General features: G+C 50.0%; 1 protein-coding gene across 4 annotated transcripts in view; it reads right to left on the reverse strand.

The window, feature by feature from the left end:
• Window positions 1–1,022: 1,022 nt before the first annotated feature.
• MAPRE2 (microtubule associated protein RP/EB family member 2) overlaps window positions 1,023–22,748 on the reverse strand; it is a 177,888-nt gene continuing 156,162 nt past the window's right edge. For all 4 annotated transcript variants that reach the window (XM_061131078.1, XM_061131076.1, XM_061131075.1 and 1 more), the window contains 3 exons: window positions 16,287–16,426; window positions 10,607–10,765; window positions 1,023–2,548 (listed from right to left, as the gene is read on the reverse strand). In XM_061131078.1, coding sequence (XP_060987061.1) covers window positions 2,474–2,548; window positions 10,607–10,765; window positions 16,287–16,426 — 374 coding nt within the window. In that variant the 3' untranslated portion in view covers window positions 1,023–2,473. The remainder of the gene's footprint in view (window positions 2,549–10,606; window positions 10,766–16,286; window positions 16,427–22,748) is intronic.

Below are 22,748 nucleotides of genomic sequence, written 5' to 3' on the forward strand. Positions count from 1 at the left end.
GTGGACATACTATAATCAGCTGTGGTGGGTGTGAAGGGGACACTAAGACCCAAGTCCAGCGGATGCTTCTCAGCCCAGCATGAGGATGGGTGACGAGGGCAGGGGACTGGCTGCCGAGCCGAATGATGGGGTAGTCATCAGGGAGACAGGAGCAGTCCTGGGAAATGAGAGGTGAGCTGCACTACAGGCTGGGGCGCAGACAAAGAGGACTGAGAAACTTAGCTGTCAAGGATTCTCCGAGGCACCAGTGATGTCCCGTGCGGTGGAAGACGCCCCAGGAGGAGGCAGAAAGGGAAGTATATAGCTCCTCTCTAAATAAACCAAGAGTCTGCCCCAAGACACCAGGAAGGAAGCGGGAATAGGATGACTGGCGAAGGTTATCTTTGCCAGGTATCTGGCCAGTATGTTAATAGGCAAGAAAGTTGGGGATCTAGGGAGGAACGGAGTGGCTGTCACTGGGGAGGCTTATGCACACTACCCAGTAATCACCCTCATGATGGGCGCGTGGGTCCTACCCTACCTGGCACTGGATGTTACTGACATGTCCAGGGCAAGCAAAGAACCGCCCGGGAACCACTCAAGTGTCACCTGCAGGGAACTACTTATTGTGCCTCTTCACCAGAGCTGTTTAAAAAGAAGGAAACTCAGTGAGTGCACCAGGCTTGGGAGGGGACACGCCGTGAAGCACGATGCTGCGTATAGCACGACCACGCCCTGCGACCAGGTGTGGGAGGACGTCACCGCAGAGAGCCAGGCTGGACTCCAGCCTGAGAGAAACGAGCTGTCGCCGAGGCGCAGAGCAAGCAGGAGAGAGAAGAAAGGGAAACCAAGCCCCATGGAACAGCTGTCCACTTCTGCACAGTGTCCTGTAACCACCTCAAAAATACAAGCAATCCTTTTCACGTGTAACTCGATAAATACCACTCTGCCGCTAAAGATCTGAGAAGACTCCTTTTGGTGGAAAGCTTCAAGGCTAGAATTTAGAATTCGTATTTCATCAGTTAATAAAGAAATGTCAAAGCTTTATGAGACATGATTCAGAAATTTATTTGAAGCTTTTTCAGTTAAGAGGAAAGTGGAGGGGGCACACTTATTTGTTTTTTGTTGCACCTGCTAAGTCAAATAACAAGTGAAAGAAAATCTAAAGTTAGAAACCAAGTGAAATGAATGATCCAGGGAGGGAAACCATCTTTCAAAGGAGTGGTTGGGGGGGTGGGGGGAGGCAAAGATTTGGAAAGATACTAAGAAAATGTGCAAATATTAGTTTAAAAAAAATAAGGAATGCTTTTAATTCATTCATGTTTCCTCTATTTGTGAATTGCCACGGTTTAGCGAAAGTCAATGACAAGGAGGGCCATCGTACTGAAGAGGGGGAATTCCTTATTCCAGAAGGCATCAGGAGTCAGATTTTTCTGTGCTGTCTTTCCAGTGTCAACACCAGACTTCAGAAGCAGGGTTCTCCCTTGGGCTTACACTCCTATCATAAGCTCGTCACTCCAGGCCTTCCAGCAAGTGTGTGGCACGCCCAGGGCTGCACACCCTGAAGTCATTCTTTAGGAGGAACCCCCTAGTGTGGATGACAGGGTTGGGGCTAAAACCCACACGAAGAGGCAGGAAGGACCTGTGCCTGTGCAGACCCCCTCTGACTGCAGACACCCAATGACAGCTTTTAGGGAGAGTGGCTGCCGACCAAAGAGGACCCTGAGAAAGAAAACAGCGTGAGAACCTGGGTGGGGGGAGGGGAAGCAGTTGGAGGGCCAAGTCGAGATGGTGTTCTCCTTGAGTGGATGTCTTTCCAAACTAACAACATACTGTGTGGCTGTCCAACATGCTGATGGATGAACACTGCTAGGCCCTGAAGTCCTAGTTCTGATGCCCTTTTTTCTTCCCTTTCGTTTGTGAGTGGAGGGAGAAACTGACTCTGTTTTTCCCCATGAAACAAGTCACTGTCATATGGCTTTCATATCAAGTTATCTTTCCCTTTGTTCCAATTTATTATTTGACCAAATTTATGTTCACAGAGGTTAGACTTGCAAACATCAAAGCACCACAAATGTGTGTGACATCTAGTGACACTGGGTTGAGAAATGCCAATATAAATACCATATATCAAATTACCATTGTTTCACACCAGGATAAAAAGGGAACGGTGGTGGTGGTGGTGGTGGTAGGGTTGGGGAGAAGTTGTTCTGGAAGGAAATGCAAAGAGCAGAACCAATCTCAAGCAGCCAAGTGGGGAAGTTGAAGGTGTGTGACCCCCGGGATGTCTCGGGCAGGCCACCCATGGCCGCCGCTAGTGTGTCTTGGCAAAGGAAATGGGACCCGAGCGCGGTGCTGGCGTGGGCGCTGGCGCAATGATGTAACAGCAGACTGGGAACGACTGGTTTCTGATGAGCTTGAGGCCACACGTGTTCCAATTCTCCGGAAGAGAAGTTCCCACCAAAACGGAAGTGTGGAGAGCTGCCGGGACGGTTCAGTACTCTTCCTGCTGCTGGGGCTGCTGCTCGTGGACTTGCTCCTCTGCTTCCGGCTCCTCCGGGTGGCCCTCCTGCGGGGGGAGAGGGGCCGGGGCGAGGTTTCAACTGATGGAGCTCACGGCCGGCCGCCCCGCCGTGTCCCGGGCCCCGCCGTGACTGCGCGGCACGGCGTCTCCATGGCACGAGCCACGCGGGGCCCCCCTGCTCCCAGGAGCCAAGGCACACAGACGGACGCCTTCCCGTCCCCCGCCCCTCCAAAGATCGGATCCTTCTAGAACACAGCCAGCAGGCTTTGTGCACCGCATTTTCCTTCTGTCCACTTTGGAAGCACAGCCTCACAGACTGTACGACACACTTTCCCACCCTCCGGAAGACAGTAAAGCAAAGGACCCAGGAGTGTTGTGATCACCAGGGGTGAGCCTGCTGTGGCAGGGCCCCGAGGGTGACCGAGGGCTCCGTCTCCTGCCCTGCTCTTCCTCCTCACCTGGTAGCGTGTCTGCCTGAAGCAGACCCTTTGTTAGAACCTGTTATTCCTCTGATGTGGAGAAGCAGCTTGTCAAGTGTGGTTAGGTAAAGAAAAGGGTGACAGCTACGGTTCCGGGCTGCCCCCGGACAGGCGGTTTCTCCATCAAGGGAGCGCAGGAGTTGAGCTCCTTCCAGCCATCTATTTTGGGTACCTGAGGCGTTTTTTGCTTACTTTTTGATGGTTGAGGTGTTCCTCCACTTGGTTCCACATGACCTATTTACTACTTGCCTTTAACCCAGGGAAATACATTGTGAACACCAACTTGGGGGAATACCAACCTTGGTCAACCATACCTGCAAATCTTTTAATTTTCTGACCTCTCAAATAATAATCATCTCTTTGTTACTCAAACAGAGGGAGTGCAGCTGATCAACAGGGCCGACTGCTGCCTCCAGAATGCCCAACGCTTTGCAATGCAGTCGGGAGCGCCCGCTGGGACATACAGACACCCTCGTGTTCTCTCACACTTTGCACACCTCCTTCCTGTCTGGCCCTATTCCCTTTAGCCCAGGATGAATCTCTCAAAATCCGACTCAAACACAGCAGGATCATCTCCCCAGACCCCAGAGACAGGATTCTCTTTCCTTCTTCCTGCAACATTTTGCTTATGCCTTGGCTGTAAAACTTTGATTTGTAATCTTGCTTGTCTTGAGCCTTGTGGCCTCATCCAGTGGATCCTGAGGCTCCAGAAGTTGGGACAGGGCCTCATCCATCTGTGTCAGACCGCACATATGTGTACAACTCTTGTGCACATGTGTCAGGAGGAGGACATCAGAGAGGGTGCCACAACAGAAACAGACTATCAGCCAAGATCACGTTATCACTTATCTTTTGAGAAGCAGCATTAATGTCAAGGTTATAAGCATGGAGCTGGAGTTTGTCTCCCAGATCCATTATTTACAAGCTGAGTGACTTCAGGTGACTTAACTGCTGTGTGCCTTGGTTTTCTCATCTGTAAAATGGGTGACAGACCAAAAGTGCCCATTTAACAGTTTTCGATGAGTGTCATTAATCAGTAAATCAATGGAGTCACCGAATTCAACAGAGGGCTCTGAGTTAACATAGGTAAAGTGCCTAAAAGAGTGTTTGGCACGTAAGTGTGAGCTGTGATTATTTTTTTCTTGGAAGGAGAAAACTCATTGGAATATATTTTAGAAAGAAGAATGATTTTTTAAAAAGTAATCTTTTCTACAACAGGTGGAGAAAATGACTCCATATTGAAGACTTAGGTTCAAATCTAGCACCATCCCTTGCTGGACTGGGGTCAAGATGCACATGAAATATTCGGTCTCCCTACAACCACACCTATCATCACACCCAACACGGCTCCACCTCTGAAGCATGAAGACCCCGCTCCTCCTCTGCCCACATCTGCTGTCCTTCGGGACCCCTCACTCCTTAATCCCTTAACCGCCGTGTCCTTTGACCTCAGAGCCCTGAGCCCGCCTTTACTCCAGGCTCTGCCAGTTCTTCCCCAGGCCGGCCCGGCAGCATCCTCCTCATGGCTCTGTACCCCCCGCTCTGCACAGAGTTAGGGCCTCATGGACAGAGGCGGCCTCCCACCCTCCTGGGAGCAGAAGAGCACCTCTTGCTGGGATCGGACAGGGAGGAGGAGCCACTGGCCGCCTCCAGTCTGGGAGCAAAGAAAGGAAGTCTTGCTCCTGGGAGCTGACCAGGGGTGGTGGACCAGGGACCCCTGTATCTGCTCTGCTGCACGCTCCTCTCCATGCCTCCCTCACTGCCTTCACCCCAGAACAGGCTGCTCCTCTGGGCTTTACGCTCATGCTTCCATAAGGGTGCACACTGCAGGGGTGTGTATGTGTGTGTGTCTGTGTGTGTGTCTGTGTGCGTGCCTCTGCTGTCTGGCTACAAGGCTGACTTGCAGACTCAAGCTTACTCTACTCGATGTCTCCAGCGGGACTCTGAGCCTCTGAGTCCCCCAGGGGTTAGAGATCTTGTCTGATTCATCACCCTACTTTAAAGAGTTAGCTGCTTCCATATCACATCGCCCGGACTTCAGCTGGTTTCAAGTGTGTTTTTCTTACACAACTGTTTTTGTGAGTGTTAGGCAGTTGGTGGGAAGATCGCAGAAATGAGGTTCTATTTGACAGTTTACAGGAAATCCTGTCTGCTCACACCAGGACTGGGAGTCAACTGTGGGATGATGGATTTAATCCTGGACTGGAAGTCGGAAGAGGTGGACTCAAGGAACCGTGGGCCTGTCACAACTAGCGGCGGGCCCAGAAACCCATTTGCTGGGTTAGGCCCCTCCCCAGGCCTGCTTTCCACACTTGCTGAGCACGGGGGTGGGTGTGGTGTCCCGGCCTAGGCCTCGGGTCTCCAGCTGGCCGGGGGCAGCCCCTCACTCACGGGCGCCCCTGTGAGGTCACACATGTCATCGGTAGGAGCCTCGGACCCCAGAGCACTCTTCTTACTGGGTAACGTGGGTGTGAAGAGCAAATGTCCTGCACTACCAATGGATTGCTAACCCCTGGGGTGCAAATGAAGGCGCCCTGAAGGCCTGGCAGGACACACCCGTCACACGTCACCATGGGGAGCTCCCAGCCCGCTGTGCCATGGAGGCGCTCATGCTCAAAGATGATCTTTCTCTTCTGCCCCACACAAGAGGGAGGAACTCAACTGCACAGGCGAGGAGGAGGCCAGGCGAAACCTAGGTCAAATACGTGACTCAAGCACTGGGGCGCCACCTGCTTAATTAAGTCTAACATCTGCACGTGAGTCCATCACCACTTCCTAAATGATTAGCTGTCAGTGGCTGCTTTGGAGTTCCTTATTCTTTCAATGATCAACAGAAAGAGAAGCGAGCTGCAAGTCAGCCCTGGAGGGGGCTCCAGGATACTGTGGCGGGGAGAGCGGGGGCGCCTCCCACCTTCCTAGATGGAGGCTCATCCGCCACTCCCACACCAGCTCATCCAGCTGTTCTTTTCTCTGCTTTGTTCATGCTGTTTCCTCTGCAGAAAAAAATACTCCCTGTCCTGAGCTCTGTAACTGGTCACATTCCTCGTCATCTTTCAACATCCAACACAAATGTCATCTTCTCTGTGAAGTCCTGGCCTGTCCCTCTAGGCTGTCTTTATGGGCACCCCACACAAGTTTATTTATGTCTCCATTACTGCATTTATCACAGCCTGACATATTCCAGTCAGTGATGTCCACGTTCTGTCTCTCTCGCCAGGGCAGCAAGCTCTGAGAAGGCAGGGGCTGTGTCTGCCTTCTGAACATACCCAATGCTGCGTCCAGTGACAGAAACACAGGCTGAATCCAAAACACGTGGGTGGAGCTGGGGATGTAGCTTAAGCCATTCCACCCAAAGTGGCTTCTGGGACAGGACCGCAGGAAACACGCACCTCTGTATTAGCAGGTGACGCTCTGCTGACAGAAGCGCAGGGCAGCAGCTACCCAAGGACTAAGCCCAGACACCTGTGGCCCCAAGCCAAGTATTAAAGATGATGAGAATCATCAAGACAGGAACTGGACAGCACGCTGGCCATCTGCGCTGGAAACTTCCGTGAGGTTTCTACGACTGCAAAGTAAACTGCCTCTGTTTACTTCTATACTCCAAACTCATGTGCATGTCTACATCTTCCAAACATGTTATTCTAGGATCGGCTGACTATAAGAATCAAAGACCAGCCAAGGTGAAATAAAGACTGAGGGAGGAGACCTCTCCACCTGCATGCCAATGCAGGGTCTGTCTGTGGTTAAATGCCGAGCAGACCCTCAGCGCAGCCTCAGATTCCTCAGCACCTCTCCCACTTCCAGGAGGAAGGCAACCAGAAATCTCCGCCTCTCGGAGGTGCAAAGAGGTCAGGCCAGCGGCGACAGGAGTAAAGTGCTGGCATTTTTTCCCAGACACCATATGCATCATGGCTGCATGTCCAGCCAGGACTGAAGTGTGTGAATGGCCTGAAAACAGGATGTAGTGTCAGGGTGAAGCACAGTGGGGGAAAAAGGAGGCTTCTGGCGCTTTCGGGGTGGGTGCAGTAGACTGTCACATTCTAAACAAGGACACCTGGCATATTCCAGCGGATCCTCTATAGAACACTCAGCATACCCTGAAATGTTTCTTTTGGAGCTGTCCAGACCCAGAGTTGCATGAGAAGTTATCCTGGAATGAGAAAAATTAAGGCGGCAACTGCGTTTGAAGTTGCTGAGCCCATTGTTCCCTAACTGACACCTTTCCTAGGCAAGGGTGGAAGCTTTTTTCCAAAAAAAATTTTTGTTTTTGGCTGCACTGGCACTTTGTTGCTCTGCGCAGGCTCTCTAGTTGAGGTTTACAGGCTGCTCCTAGCGGCGACTTCTGCTGTGGAGCAGGGGCTCTAGAGCACAGACTCAGTAGCTGTGGTGCGCAGGCTTAGCTGCTCTGAGACGTGGGGTCTTCCCAGATCAGGGATCGAACCCAGGTCTCCTGCATTGACAGGTGGATTTCTCTACCACTGAGCCACCAGGAAAGCCCAAGTGGAAGCTTTTTAAAGGCTTACTCCCTTAAAGGTAGAACCTGGATAAGCTGGGGGGCGGCCACAGAAACAGGATTCATTATGCTCAGGGAGGGAGGCAAACCTCGATGAGTCTAGGGTGTCTAGGATGGTTCTGTGAACCTCTAGGAAGAAAAGCAGAGAGCAGAGCAGGATGAGCACTCCGGAGCCCCTCCCCGTCCACTGCTAAGAAGTGTCATGTGTTCACGTGTGTGCAGTACGGGAGATACCCTGCAGTGTCCGGGCACACAGCAGTCACTCCCATCTTTCTATATGGAAACCAAAGTTTTTTTTTTTTAAAAAGGGTCTTGTCACATTTTAAACAAGGACACCTGGCATCTTCCAGCTGATCCTCTATGGAAAACTCAGCATAGGCTGAACTGTTTCTTTTGGAGCTGTCTAGACCCAGAGTTGCATGAGAAGTTATCCTGGAATGAGAAAAATTAAGGCAGCAACTGGGTTTGAAGGTTTTGCTCTGGTCACCCACACACGTAGTTTGTGTTGTCTGTCTCCTAGATTCCAGCGGCCTGGTTACTTACTGCCTCTAAATCTCTTCCTGGACTTCAGATGCTCCTCAGCACACACCCGGCAGCAAGGCCACTGTCTGTCTCTCTCCTCCTGACCACGTTTCTCCCTCTCTGACGACATCAGCATCGCCTCAGCCCGAACAACAAAGGTGGGTCTGGTGATGCTGCCAGCCAGAAGAAAATCGACGTTCTCGGTGGATGCTGAATTAACAGGAAGCCTAGCAGCCAGAATGATACTTTTGAAGGTGCCAAACAACAAAATGAGATGAAGGGAGTTGTTTGAGAAAACCCAGGAAGGAATTTGACTAATTCCTTCTTCACGTACAGAACATGGGCAACTCAATACTCTCAATTAGACAAAGTCTATCCTGTAGTTCCCCTATGAGGTATTAACTTCACTTTTGCCTTCCCCCATAGCATCCAATATACTGAGAAGAGGGAACACAGTTCTCAAGATCTTGGGGCTCTGAGTTAGTGAAATCTGACTAGTGATGGAGCGTACTAAGGGTGGATCACTGGACAAGTAATTTTATCTGTGATGCAGAGGTAGGTAATAGTACTCACACAACGTAAAAGGATATGGTGAGAAATGTATTTAGAACACAAATGTAGTATCTAGCATGTGCTAAATGTGCAATGTCAGCTATCACTACTGTTCCTATTTAAAAGGCATTCCTATTTAAAATATTCCCTATTTAAAAGGTGGCTCAGGCTTGCAGAAGGAAGGGCATGAACTCAGCGCTCGAGTTCAAAAGCAAATTATGATGCTTATTTGCTTGGGAATGTTCTTTAATCTCTCTGCCGCCTTAGTTTCTCTCATCTGTAAAATGGGATAACACCCGTATCTACTTAATTCTCTGGAGAATTAAAGGAGCTGACACATGGAAAGCCCTTGGCTCCTCCCCCTCATCTCCCATCCCAAGAGTTTGTGGAAGGGCCCTGCTAATAAACCCATTAGTCTCTATGACTGATGATGTGTTGAAATATTACTTCTTTGTGGGGAGGCAGGGTGTGTGTTCATTGCTCATACTCTGCAGGATGGCTTGCTGAAGCCAGACCCTCAGCAAGCTGGTGCTAGTGTGTATGCTGGGGGGTGGTGGCGGTAGAAATGGTCTAACAGAAGCTGAGTATGTAGTCATGGAGGAAGACACCCCTGAACTCTCTCCTCAAGCCAAGAGCTGTTGCCCATGGCCAGCCCTCGTGTCATTAGCCAGGAAGGGGGAGGCCCTGCTAACCCTTAATTTGGAGTTTGCTTGTTGGTGCTCCTACACAAGGACTCCTCCTTGGGACAAGATCTGGCTGGAGGTTAGGAGCAGAAGGGCTCTTCCTCCTGCTGGCAGTGTGGTGGGAAGGTTTCATCCTGCAAGATGCCCTGCTCCCGTGAGCAGGCACCACCCTGAATGGCAGCAGCACAGTTCACTCTGGCTCATGGAACCACACAGACCTCATCAGGTTCTGCCTCAAACAAGCTTGTGAAGACAGTAACCACAATTCATCTAGTGCCTGACGGATGACAAAGCAGTCTGTATACACAGAACGTCATGGAAACGCCACTCGGGGTGGTGCAGAGACATTGGCAGAAGGACCCCCGCCACCTGCCCGGCTCCCCTGCCGTCCACGCCGCCCCCGGGGTTCTGGCTCCCCTGCCGTCCACCACATCCAGGGGGCCCAGCTCCCCTTCTCCCCACAGCGGCCCCGGGGGGCCCGGCTCCCCTGCTGTCCACTGCGCCCAGGGTTCTGGCTTGCCTGCCGTCCACCACATCCAGGGGGCCCAGCTCCCCTTCGCCCCCACAGCGCCCCCGGGGGGCCCGGCTCCCCTGCCGTCCGGAAGGCGAAGACCCACTGGGCTCCCAGTCCCGCTGCAGGGGCTTCTCCCGCCCTGTCCAGGCGGGCGTGGGGAGACCCGCCCTGGGCTCTGCTGTTCATCCTGTCCCTTCCCCAACTTGTTCCCGAGACTCCTGCTCCCCCGCTGCTTCGCATGCCTGCTTCCCATCCCCGGGTGGAGCCACCGCCCGGGTCCCCCGCTCAGCACATTCACTCATGGGGAGCAACCCCGGGCCTCCCCGCGGAGGAGGCCTCCTGGAGCATCTTCCCACAGAAGGCCGTCTCACGATGCTACTCTGCGCTGGCGATGAGTAACCAAGACAACGAGCCAGGAAGGAAAAACCAGACAGCCGTGGGGGCTGACGGGGAAGGGAAGAGCATCGACATTAATGTTTCCTTTCACCACGCCCTGCTCCGTCATGAAGAAAGAAGAATCTCTACACACACTCTTACTGCTCATTTGCTCGGGGAGCTGAAAACCACTTAAGGCTGCGCAAGCCTGTTTCTCTCAACCCAAGGCCCCTCGGCCCCGCCCCCCACGACTGGTGACGTCCACTCCTCTCTTCCGGGATTTAGGAATGCCAGTCCCCTCCGCAGGGTCAGCGGGTGAGGGTCATGCCGAACCCTTTGGAAACATCGCATGCCCCGGCCGAGCTCACTGAGCCCCGGGGCGGTCTCTGAAGGTACAGCCATCACTGCGCCGTGACCAAGAGCATCACTCTAGACCACGAGCATCCGCGCTCTGCTCACACTCACGTGTTCATCCGAAGCGTAGAGGACTTCCATTAGTCGCTGCACGAGGTCGTCGTTTTCCTGCCCGTGTTCCTGGCAGAGGAGCTCAATCTCTCTCAACTTTCCGAAGTAGAAATCCCTTTCTTTTTCCACGCCTTCCAGGGCAAGTTTTAACGAATGTACCTGGCGAGGGTGGGGAAGGTGGAAAAGAAAACCCTCAAAAAATACAGCATTAAGAAATAAGTGACCAAGTATGCCTGCGTATAAGGATGCGAAGCGTGAAAAGACACATGGGCAAAAATGACAGATGTGCAACAATAACGGATGGGCAGGTCCAGGGAGAGACAAGGGGCTGCTACTGGAGCCCGAGCCTGGGCCTGGGAACCCAACTGCAGCAGCACGTCTGTCACTCCTGTCAGCTGAGCGTTTATAATAACCTCAGGCCTGGGATCCTTGTCAGGAGACAGTTCTACCTGGGCTCCGAGTCAGCCTTCCTTTCCCGCTGACATGGGCGGGGGCACACCTTCCCCCCAACTCGTGGGTCCTCTACAGGGAGGGGGGATGAGAGGGCAGGGGGATGGGGCAGGCTGCGGACCCTCCTTTTTTTCTTCACGTCACTTGCATGGAGAGCTGCCCTCAGCTTTGGAGCCCCAGTTCCCGACCCAAACTGGACAAATGCTTCTACGGCGAGGCAGGGGCTTGGCTGCACGGGGAAGACAGGGCGAGACTATCAGCAGGCCGAGTGGATCTGCCTCAATCCCTCCAGGTCTCGCTTCGAGCTCATCACAGCAAAGGTGATAGTGTGGAAGCCCCATCCCCTCAGCAGAACAGTCCCCATCCCCTTTATTCTCCCTTGCGGCTGGTTCAGGGGCCTCCTAGCTTCTCACCGTGATAAAGGGAAAGGGGGCAAGTTACGAGGCTGAGTCCGACAGAGCCATCACCTGGGCTGAAGAAACCCGGAAGGGTGTGTAGACAGACCTGGTCTCTAATTCCAGGCTGCAGGCCCAGCAGCCCCACACAGGCCCAAACCATCACCCCCTCCTGCTCTCGGAAAATCCCTCAATTTTTTTGAACCCTTTGAGCAGTTATAAATTTATGCAAATAACATCTTGAGGAGGTAAAGTAGGTCTTTCAGGGTCCTCCTCAGGTGTAACCTCTCTCTCAGTATATGAAAAATCACCCTTAACAGGTTTCAAGACAATACATGGAATGGAAAATCTGTTTCTAGTAACTCCAGGCCTCTGTATGTGCTATTTATCTGTCTGGAGTTATTGATTCATTGAAACAGATACTCAGCACATGCAGTGGCCCTCTCCTCATGCACCTGGCAAACCTGAATCCATCCAGCAAGACTCCAGGGTACGGGTCTTCCTCAGAGCTAACCCCACCGACGCCCTCACGCAGCTACTCACAAGGCAGAGGAGGAGGGACTTCCCTGGTGGGTCCAGTGGCTAACGCTTCGTGCTCCCAATGCAGGGGGCCAGAGATCGATCCCTGGTCAGGGAACTAGATCGCACAGGCTGCAACTAAGAGTTTAAATGCTGCAACTAAAGATCCTGCATGTGGCAACGAACACCCAGTGCAGCCAAACAAATAAATAACGAAAAACAAAAGGGTAGTGGAAGATCATCAGCTTCTGACTTTAACTCTTCTTTTTGATAATAATAAGGCATTGTAGCTCATGCTCAGTTATGTCTGACTATTTGTGACCCCATGGACTGTAGCCCACCAGGCTCCTCTCTCTATGGACATTTGTAAAAACTGAAGGTAACCCAGTTGCCTGAATTCCAGAAAAAAAAAAAAGAAAACCCTCTTGACTCTGGCATCCTCCTCCCCAGACCTGACCACAGGTCCATCTCAAGCCCGCACTGGCGTCAGTGGACGCCTCTGTGGAGTTCAGGAATCTGCTGTCTGCCAGGGGCCCCTCCCTGGACAAGGTAAGAAGGGTCTCTGGATGCCGCTACCCCATGGAAACCACAGGTTCGTCTGCCTCTTGACTGGTGTGGTCTGTGCAGTGAACAAAGAGCTGAGGCTCAGTAGAAACACCCAGCCCAGGTCAGCCTGTGCAGCTATTCCAGGTGCATCAGGTAATATGTGTAGCTATAAACATTCCCTGGTAAAAACAACAGGAGCTAAATTACCCGGTGAAAGATCAGTTGGCGAAGGGGACGCCATTTTCACAGTCCCACTCTGATGTGTCAGAGCAGGAGCCTGAACAGCAGAGAGGCAAATGCTAGGGATGCAGCCTGGAGGGGAGTCAAGTTCTCTTCTCCCGATTCTCCACCAGCCAGGTGTCCACACACTGCAGATCTGCCCAGCCTTCCTGTCTGAGCCACAGACAGGGTCTGCGAGGGCTAGCCAGGCCCACTCTCCTCGGCCTGCGGTCCCCAAGCATGGCAGGGACCCCACCCTGAAGCCCCTGATTATTTCAGTCATGTCTTTTCCTCCCCTGATTCATTTCTATCACTGACACTGTCTGGCACAGTGGTGCTTTCAGAGCATGTCACGGGAGACAGCCCGCATCAAGGCACGGGACCGAGTACGTGAGAATTCTTAAAGTCCATGGCACTTGTCACCCTGTCTGTTACCCCTGCTACCTGCTCTTTGGCCTGGGCCCCGTCACTCAGCTCTTCCTCGTCTTCACGTCCTCAGCTCTAACACAGGATACCTGTGTGCGGCTCCCCACCAGCTTCAGGGGGGCACCCTGTAGGCTTTGGGGACAGAAAATGGAGGGAGCGCTAACACAGCCTTGGAAGCAGCTGGAGGAGCTGCTCAGTAAGCGGCGGGTGAAAGAAGGCTCCCAGTGTAGGAGGTATCCGACCTTCCCTCCAGGGGACAGACGGAGGTACGGGCACAATGCTCTCCATGTGTGGGCACTGGGGGCAGCCCGGGGGCGAGGCCTTTGCAGTAATGGAGGAATTACAGCCGGCGGGGAGGAAGACCACTGGAACGCACTTCTCTCTGCTGTCTTCTTGAAAGTGGTGTTACGGACGGAAGGACAGTTTAGTTTCCCTGGTGGCTCAGTGGTAAAGAATCTGCCTGCCAATGCAGGAGATGTGGGTTTGATCTCTGGGTCGGGAAGATCCCCTAGAGTAGGAAATAGCTACCCACTCCAGTATTCTTGCTTGGGAAATCCCATGGACAGAGGAGGCTGGTGGGCTACAGTCTGTGGAGTTGCAAAAGAGCTAGACACGACTTAGTGACAGAGCATGCACAGTTTTGTTGAAGTATCGCAGAGGGCATGGGCCCTCAGGGCTCTGGGGCGCTGGGTGAGCTCTTGGGAGCCTAGAACCAGCCCCAGGAGAGGAAGTGGGGCTGGTAGGAGCAGGTTGTACAGCCAGAGGGGCAGGTGGGATCCAAGGTTCCCAGGCGGTTCTACTTTGGGTTAGAAGGTTGGGAACCTGAGTGTGGTAGAGGTAGATGATGAGGAAGCATGACATAATAAAGCTATTAAAAGAATCTGAGTTCCTAAGGAGAAAGGGGTATAAATCTAAGGTATCACAGACCCATGCCTGACCCTCTTCGCATAGAGCCTCAGGCATGTGGCCCCAGGCTAATTAGCGCTGGCCTAACCACCTCCTATCCTGGAAGAACTCATTAGGGACATGGCATAAGGGCTCAAACTGAGAATCAGCAGGTAATTAGAACTTTCCACAGTTTCGAAACCAAAGTCCTACCCACCGGATGACTTAAGGTTTTACCTTTTTCATTAAAGTGTTCAGAATTGTAAAGAAACACCCTCGTTAGGCAACTGCTGGCTTTTAAACCAGATCCTTGTTTGCAAATATACAATTATCTCAAAAACTGTTTCCAGACTCTTGCTGGCTCATCAAGAATCAGATTAATCACCGGGATTGGGCCAGTGAGTGGCTGGGAACAGCCTGAGGACCTGGAATAAAGTCTCCTGTCCCAGCGGTGGGGGTGTGCTTATATGCTTAGTTGCTCAGTTGTGTGACCCCACGGACTGTAGCCCACCAGGCTTCTCTGTCCATGGGGATTCTCCAGGCTAGAATACTGGAGTGGGTAGTCTATCCCTTCTCCAGGGGATCTTCCCGACCCAGGAATCAAACCAGGGTCTCTGGCATTGCAGGCAGATTCTTTACCAGCTGAGCAACCAGGGAAGCCCAGGAGTGGGGGTGGCCAGGATAAAAGACTCTCCTCCCAACTCAGGGCAAGGGTGGGCGTTTTCTACACTGGGTCCTGAGCTCCCAGTTGTCATATTACATTTTTGTTTTGAAGTTTGCAATTAGAGTAAGCTATTTTTTTTTTTTTCTTTCTTTAAACTGGAGGATATACTTTACCATACTGTGATGATTTTTGTCCTCCATCAACATGAATCACCACAGGCATACATGTGTCCCCACCCTCTCCCCACCACCTCCCTCCCAACTCCATCCCTCCAGACTATTAGAGAGCACTGGCTTTGGGTACCCTCAGTGGGAGTTTGATGTATGTCATAACTTTTAAACTATGTATGCTGTGCTGTGCTAAGTCGATTCGGTCATGTCCAACTATCTGCGACCCTATGGACTGAAGCCTGCCAGGCTCCTCGGTCCATGGGATTGTCCAGGCGAGAATACTGGAGTGGGTTGCCGTGCCCTCCACCAGGGGATCTTCCTGACCCAGGGATGGAACCAGTGTCTCTCCTGCGTTGGGAGGCAGGTTCTTTACCACTAGGGCCATCTGGAAAGCCCCTTAAGCTATGTATACACTTAGGCAAAGTTAGCTATTGTTGATTAGGAAGCATATGTAAGCTTTCATATTGAATATTTCAAAGACAGCAGAGAGAGATTACTGCAATCCCAGGGATAGTAGATAAAAAAGAAAAGTTCTAATTCACTGTGGCCTTTCCGATGCCCCCACTCCTGGGTTCAGTGCTCCTGTGTATGTTCACTCTTGTGGGAAGGGCTCGGTGTTTGGCTTTTGCTGGTGAAATAGCTGGTGGTGTGTGTCTGTCTGTCTGTAAGTTCAGCAAGGGAAGGGAAGGGAAGTTCTCTGTCTTTCTGCCACTTTATAATCAGCATCAGACAGACTGTCTGTCACATTGAACAGGCTTAACTGATAGTTGCTGAAAGAAAGGAAGAAGGGAGGGAGACTAACTCTTGATGCCTGTAACACAATCTAGACTGGCTCAAAGTGGCCGTGGTCTAGCCTGGAGCTCCTAACAGCACTGAGGTGTGTGTTTGTGGGGTGTGGACTGGGGTGGGGGGAGCGGTGGTGGTTAGCCTGCCCGCTTGCATTTACCTGAGGCTGCCTCATCTGTCCTCCTGTCTCAGTGTATTTTGGTTGTTGGTAGTCGCTCAGTTGTGTCTGACTCTTTGCGACCCTATAGACTGTAGCCCGCCAGGTTCCTCTGTCCATAGCATTTCCCAAGCAAGAATACTGGAATGGATTGCCATTTCCTTCTCCAGGGGATCTTCCCAACCCAGGGATCGAACTCATATCCCCTGCTTGGCAGGCAGATTCTTTACCACTGAGCCACCTGGGAAGCTGTTCTCTAAATGTGCAGCTATGAGATTGGTGACTTAACATCTTTTATTGACAACGGGCCACTGATTTTATCCACCCCATTAGTTCTTTTCATTCTGACTCGGCTGAAGCCACTGGGTCCCTCCCCTCCCCATCCCAGGCCCAGAGGGGTCTGCTCATCTCGCCCTCGTACCCGTCACTGCTCCCACAGACCAGGCAGGGGATGCTGAGTTACCTGTTCATTAAGCTGTATGACCTGCGTTTCTAAGTCTTTATCAGATTTGGACGCTGAGCCACTGGACGAAGCCCTTTTGGCTGACGAGGGACGAGAAGGTGTGGATCCTGGTTTAGATGCTGGACTTGATTTAGCCGCACCTGAAAGCAACCAGAATAAATTATGAGCACTGGCAACATGACAAATGCTTTTTTGGTTGACAGCAAAACTATGATAACAAAAGGAATTTACTAAAACATGTAAGAGATAACCGCCAGCTATCCCTTCCCAGCACACTGTGTGGATGCTAAGTCACACTGGTTGTGTCCAACTCTGCACGATCCTATGGACTGTAGCCCGCCAGGCTCCTCTGTCCATGGGATTTTTCAGGCAAGGATACTGGAGTGGATTGCCATTTCCTTCCCCAGGGGATCTTCCTGACCCAGGGATCGAACCTGAGACTCTTACATCTTCTGCATTGGCAGGTGGGTTCTTTACCACTCATGCCACCTGGGAAATCCCTCCCAGCACAGAAGTAGCACAAACACACTTAGGAAGAGTGCACGCAATAAAATGAGAGAGTCATCCTGGGCAACTTAACCCTTCTGAGCAGTTTTTCCCTCATGTGACATGAGATTAATGCAGTTGTCCTTTCTCCCTCCAGAGAGATGAGAATAGCAGACACAAAGGGATTTTAAGTTATTTTTTTTTCTTTTAAGAAGGAAAGGTTCTCTGATAAGCTCCAAGCATCATCCTAATTGAATTTCTAATACAGACCTTACAACAGTGTAACACTTTAGGAGAAATATCAATGCAAATGTCTATTTTTTCCTCTTTTAATGTATACCCTAGTTTCAGCCATTAAAAGACTCTAGGAGCCAAGACATCTCTGTAGCAATGGGCACTCCTGGTGCCCAAGTCCTGGTTTCTAAATGTTATTCTGCAATAAAAGGGCTTCTTAAGATAGAGCTGACTCCAGGGGTGGGCCTGGAACATCTTATGTCAAAGAGCAAGGATGTGCTCAAGAATTTTGGTCAATGAGACAGGGGCCAGACTGAAGGGGCTCCCAACTAGCCACACCTCAGACCATTTTGCAAACCAAAAAGAATAATGGTTGTAATTGTATTACAATGCACTGAATAAACAAAAATCTAGTCTACGATGAGGGGAGCGGAGAGGAAGGATATAAAGATCTTTACAGAACACTGATAGCTAGGAAATTGCTAAAGAAATGCTACAGAAAAATCACCATTTTGCAGTACACTTAACTGATCCAGGGAGGTTTCATCAACTGACTCTAAGACATTGAATACTCTGGTTTCTTTTCAGATTGTATAAATCTTTCGCCCTTTTACTAAGACATTGAGAGGTTTTTGGAGAACCAAATAGCAACACATGTCAAGTCCTTATCCTATAAGTTGCTTATAATGGGAGAAAGACATGCCTTTACAACAGGGAAGCCTGGGAATTGAGACAGTAGCCAAGTTATTCAGCAGCATCAGTAATAATGACAGAAACTGATAAAAATAAAAGACCACTGATGTCCGGTAAGACCTCATCTACCTGAAGCTCAGCTTAAAACAGATTCTCCCTATCTAGAACTTGACACACATAGAAAATGGCTTCTGCAGCCAAAAGAGAAGGCACAAGGTATAAGCAATGAAGTTTATACACTTCATGGGTTTAGAAATTCAGAGTCATTGTTGAGGCCCAGCCAGTCCCTCTTCCTCTGAACAGCTCAGCCTGGTGTAGGTGCTCCCACTGGCCCAATTCTCCACCGCAGTCCCCCCACCCCCTGGCTCATCACTCTCTGCTCTCTAAGCTCTGCGCTTAGCACAATACTTGGCAGAACATATATTTGGTGAAGGAACAACTGTTTAAATAAATACAGGAACAAGTAAATAAAACCTGGTTATGTGGTTTCCAACTTTACATTTTATTTCCAACTTTACAGTTTATTGGGACCAAGAGGTGAGAAAAAGGCAAGGGGTTATACAGGCAAGCTAACAGCAACAAGTTTCAACCAATCTCCTAATTACAAAGTAGCAAACAGGGAAGACTATAAAATTCCTATCTGTCTGTCTTCGGGTGCCGGAAGTCATCAGTGAGAGGTGCCAAGTCATACACACCCTCAAGAGGCATTGACGGTAACATACCCTTTAATATACATGCCTGTTATAAAGGAGGAAAAAAGAATTTTCTTCTAGAAATACAGGGAAATGCCTAATATGCTGAAAATGAGAATGCTTAAATTAGGTGTGAATGAAGAAGTTTGAGTATGCACACCATTAGTTACCTGGAAACCTCACTTATGCACCAGACCTTCCCAGGTGTAGACAGTGGATGGCCTGCTTTGTGATTCACCAAAGCTGCGAGGAGCCTTCATCTTTGTAGAAGCCCAGATAAAACACTCCTGGACACGGCTTCCGTGTCCCACTGACCAGGCTGTCTAACTCCAGGCCAAGCCAACAGGGTAAGGAACACAGCACAGAGAATAGCAGGGAAAGCAGGGCGAGGACGTGTGGACCTGGCAAAGAGCCTTCTCCAAGGGCGGCCACCAGCCAGCCTCGCTGGGGAAGTTGCTGTTGACAAATCAAGTTACTGCAGATCTTTTCATGAGCGGTGTGTCATATTTTAATATAAAGAAGGTCTAACAGAAAGCAGCTCAAAGACTGTCCATGACCAACCCCTTTTATTACTAGATACAGACTTACCAAGTGCCTACCATGAGCCCTGTGCTTCTTTGACGTCTCAGTGGGTGGAGAATTCACCTGCAATTCAGAAGACACAGGAGACCCAGGTTCGATCCCTGGGTTGGGAAGATCCCTGGAGAAGGAAATGGAAACCCACTCCAGTGTTCCTGCCTGGAGAATCTCATGGACAGAGGAGCCTTGCGGGCTACAGTCCATGGGGTCGCAAAGAGTCAGACACGACTGACTGACTGAACATGAGAGTGATGAGCCCTGTATTGGCGGTCCCTGCTCTAGAAGAGTTCATGATCACATGGGAGTGATCATTTAAGAATGCTCACAGACAGAAAGACAGTCTATGTCATCACTGACATGTGGAATCTAAAAAGTAAAGCAAATGAATGTATAAATATATTAAAAAAAAAAAAAACAAAACTGCCCAGGCATGGCCACTCTCAACATTCTCAGGAACAAGGCAGTGTTCTAGATATGACCACAGAGCTTGATTGGGCTGCATTCCCTCTGCTGAAACTCCTCCCTCTTCTCCTCTGAGTGACTGAGTCTAACATCCTTCAGGTCTCAGCTTAAATGTGGCCGTGCAGGGAGGTGACAGGACCCAAACACCATCCACACAGCACCTATCAACTGGAGCGGTATGGAGTGATTTATTTAATGCCTGCTTCTCCCATTAGAGGGCTTCCCAGGTGGCACTAGTAGAATCTGCCTGCTGATATAGGAGATCCCTGGGATGGGAAGATTCCCCTGGGATAGGAAGTGGTACCCCACTCTGGTACTCTTGCCAGGAAAACTGCATGGACAGAGTAGCCCAGCGGGCTACAGTCCATGGGGCTGCAAAGAGTTGGATATGACTCTAAGCGACTGAGCACTCCCATTAGACTTAAACTCCAACAAGGGAGGAGTTGTATCTGCTTTGTGTTCTCATGGCCAACCACAATGCCTGATCCAGAGGAGACACTTGATAGTTACGCTTTTGTGACTCATGACAGAACTCCTGGGAGAGGCAGGTATCCAGGGGACAGGTCCCAGGGGAAGCTCAAGGAGCTGATGGCAACTTCAAAATCACTGACAGCAAGAGCTGGCACTAACTGAAGGAAACCAAACAAAACCCACCAGCCTCCCAGAGAGAGAATCTCTGACTGGGTTTCAAGGTCACCTTCCATCATCACTTAGGCCCTTTAGAGATGGAATCAGGACAGCAGTTCACCTGGGTAAATTCAGTCAGTAAACAGTTAACTCTGAGTAGGAAGGAGCAAGGTGGTTTGTGCTGGGCTGTCCAAATTCAAATCTGCTGTGTTCTTGTCCATGCCTCTCCTGAAGAGAACAGCCCTGTGGAAGGCGTTTCCCTGGAGAGCGAGTGACCACCCCTTGCCCTCCCCGTACCGGGCAGGCATCCATCAGCAGGTCAGCACCTGGGACGGGGCTGGTTGCAGGAGCCGAGTGAGGTCCATCGGACACACGTTCTTCTGCTCCACCTTAGCCAGTCTCATGTAAATTTTTTAAAAGAAAAGCAAGAAAGGAAGAGAAGCCGGTTGCTTGTAAAACAAGGTTGTGTGTGCTTGCATGCTTAGTTGCTCAGTCGTGTCTGACTCTTTGCAACCCCGGCCAGGCTCCTCTGTCCATGGGATTTCCCAGCAAGAATATATTTTCAGGACATCATCAAATGCAGCTTGCATAAAAAAAAAAAAAAAAAACCTGAAGTTTCTGATAAGAAGTTAAAGAAGAAGACGTCAGGGTAAGCCAGAGCCCCATGGAAGACCGAGTTATCAGGGAAGAAAAACTAAAAATAAGCAGAGGGAGCAGGTTGGGAGGGAAATGGGGTCATGGGAGATGCAGGCGGCTCACGGCAGAGACCAGAGCGGCTGCCGTCACTGGCACTGTCCCAGTTCCAGCTTTTTCCTGAGGAAACACATCCCTTGCTGCTGACAGAGTCCAACCCGACTGTGGTTCACAGGTCTTGGCACTCAAGTGCCAGCTGTGATTCACAGACCCTATAAACCGGCACAGTGCAAGCAGCCTGGAGGTCTCTGAGATGAGAGTCAGACTTGGCATCCCCCTGCTGCTGGGCGGGGAGGGGACGGTGGAGAAGAGGGGGCCTGGTCCACGCCCTACCCGCTATACTCGCTACACGGGGGATGGGAGCAAAGCTGCTGCCTCCACAGTCAGAACAAAGTAAAGAAGGGAAAACAAATTCGAAAAATGTAAAAAGCTCAAGTAAGTAATTAATACTCGAAATTTAAAATTAGAGGGGTTTTGAATTCTGATTTAAGTTGTTTGGAAAGAAACTGATAATAGAAATAGACATCTGATGGATGAGGATACATCCATGAGGTTGGCATCAGTTAACTATACATTTCTACCTTCCAGTCAATAAAGGCAAAGACATGAAAGAACAGGAAGGACATAGGGAAGATCTTAGTATCTTCAGAGGTTAGAAGTTTTTTTTTTTTAAACCACACAATTAAAGCTCATTTTCAAAAAGAATGTAAACTGAGCTCTTTAAATCCTCACAGGCTGCAATCTGATATGGACGTAACTGACCCCTCATGATCAACACACACCAAGAGACACTAAAGGCTAAAATACTAAAGTTTATAAAGATGAAAACCAAACCTTGTGTTCGCTGTATTTAATGCTTTCACGGTTTAACTTTTTAGAATAATAGTAGACAATATCCTGTGTTATATCACGCTCATTAGACAGTTAAGAACTAGGTTTTTATTTGTTTCAAAGTCTTGCTACCATCATCAGCCCAGGTTGGATGCATGAGACAGGTGCTCAGGGCTGGTGCACTGGGAAGACCCAGAGGGATGGGATGGAGAGGGAGGCAGGAGGGGGAATCGGGATGGGGAACACATGTGAATCCATGGCTGATTCATGTCAATGTATGGCAAAAACCACGACAACACTGTAAAGTAATTAGCCTCCAACGAATAAAAATAAATGGAAAAAAAAAATAAAGTCTTGCTACCTTCTATTGTCTACTGGGGTGTACCCAGCTTGTGGGATGACAGATATCCTTTCCTGGGCTGCAATAAGGATGTTACCAGAAAACTGGACTGCTATCACTGATACTAAATTTAACACTGATACAATTCTTTTATGTAAGCTAACATTTGTACTCCATTTTTGTGAAGTGACCCAAGGATGTCCTTGATAGCATCCAATCATGGCTTTAGACACAGGGGTTCTCAAATGCTGCCTTCATGCTTCCTCAAATGCCCCCAAGTCCACTGCTGACTTCACTTCTGTGCCTTCCCATGCCTCTCTGCTCAGTGATGCTTACATGGAAAACATTTACATAATAGCTTTTAAAGAGAGTACAGCTACTTCGGCAAGAATACAGATACAGATTTTTTTCTTGCAGCTATTAGGCATTTCAATTTCTTTGTGAGGTTGCATTTGATGATGTCCTGAAAATAAAAGGAGCGGCAGCCTCGTCTTACAAGAGTCACTTTTCCCTCAAGTTTTTCTCTCTGTCCCTAACTTCCCCCTTCAAAATAAAAAGGAGATTCAGAAGTGGAGGAAACTAGACATAAATTCTGTACAAGTCCCTATAATTCTCTGATTTGACCCACTGGATGGGGACATGATTTACAATGCTAGTCTTTGAGCAGTTGTGTCTTAATTAATGCCTTCAGGGGTTGGGGGTATAAATATGATTCTAAGACATTTTAAACCATAGTTGTAAAAAGCAAAGAGTGGCCTGATTCACTGTCTTAGTAAAGCCAGAGCATTGCTGTGTCTGAATGTCAATAATTAGTAGCTTGCTTAA

Source organism: Dama dama, chromosome 27 (assembly GCF_033118175.1).
Source record: "Dama dama isolate Ldn47 chromosome 27, ASM3311817v1, whole genome shotgun sequence".
Lineage (NCBI taxonomy): Eukaryota > Metazoa > Chordata > Mammalia > Artiodactyla > Cervidae > Dama > Dama dama.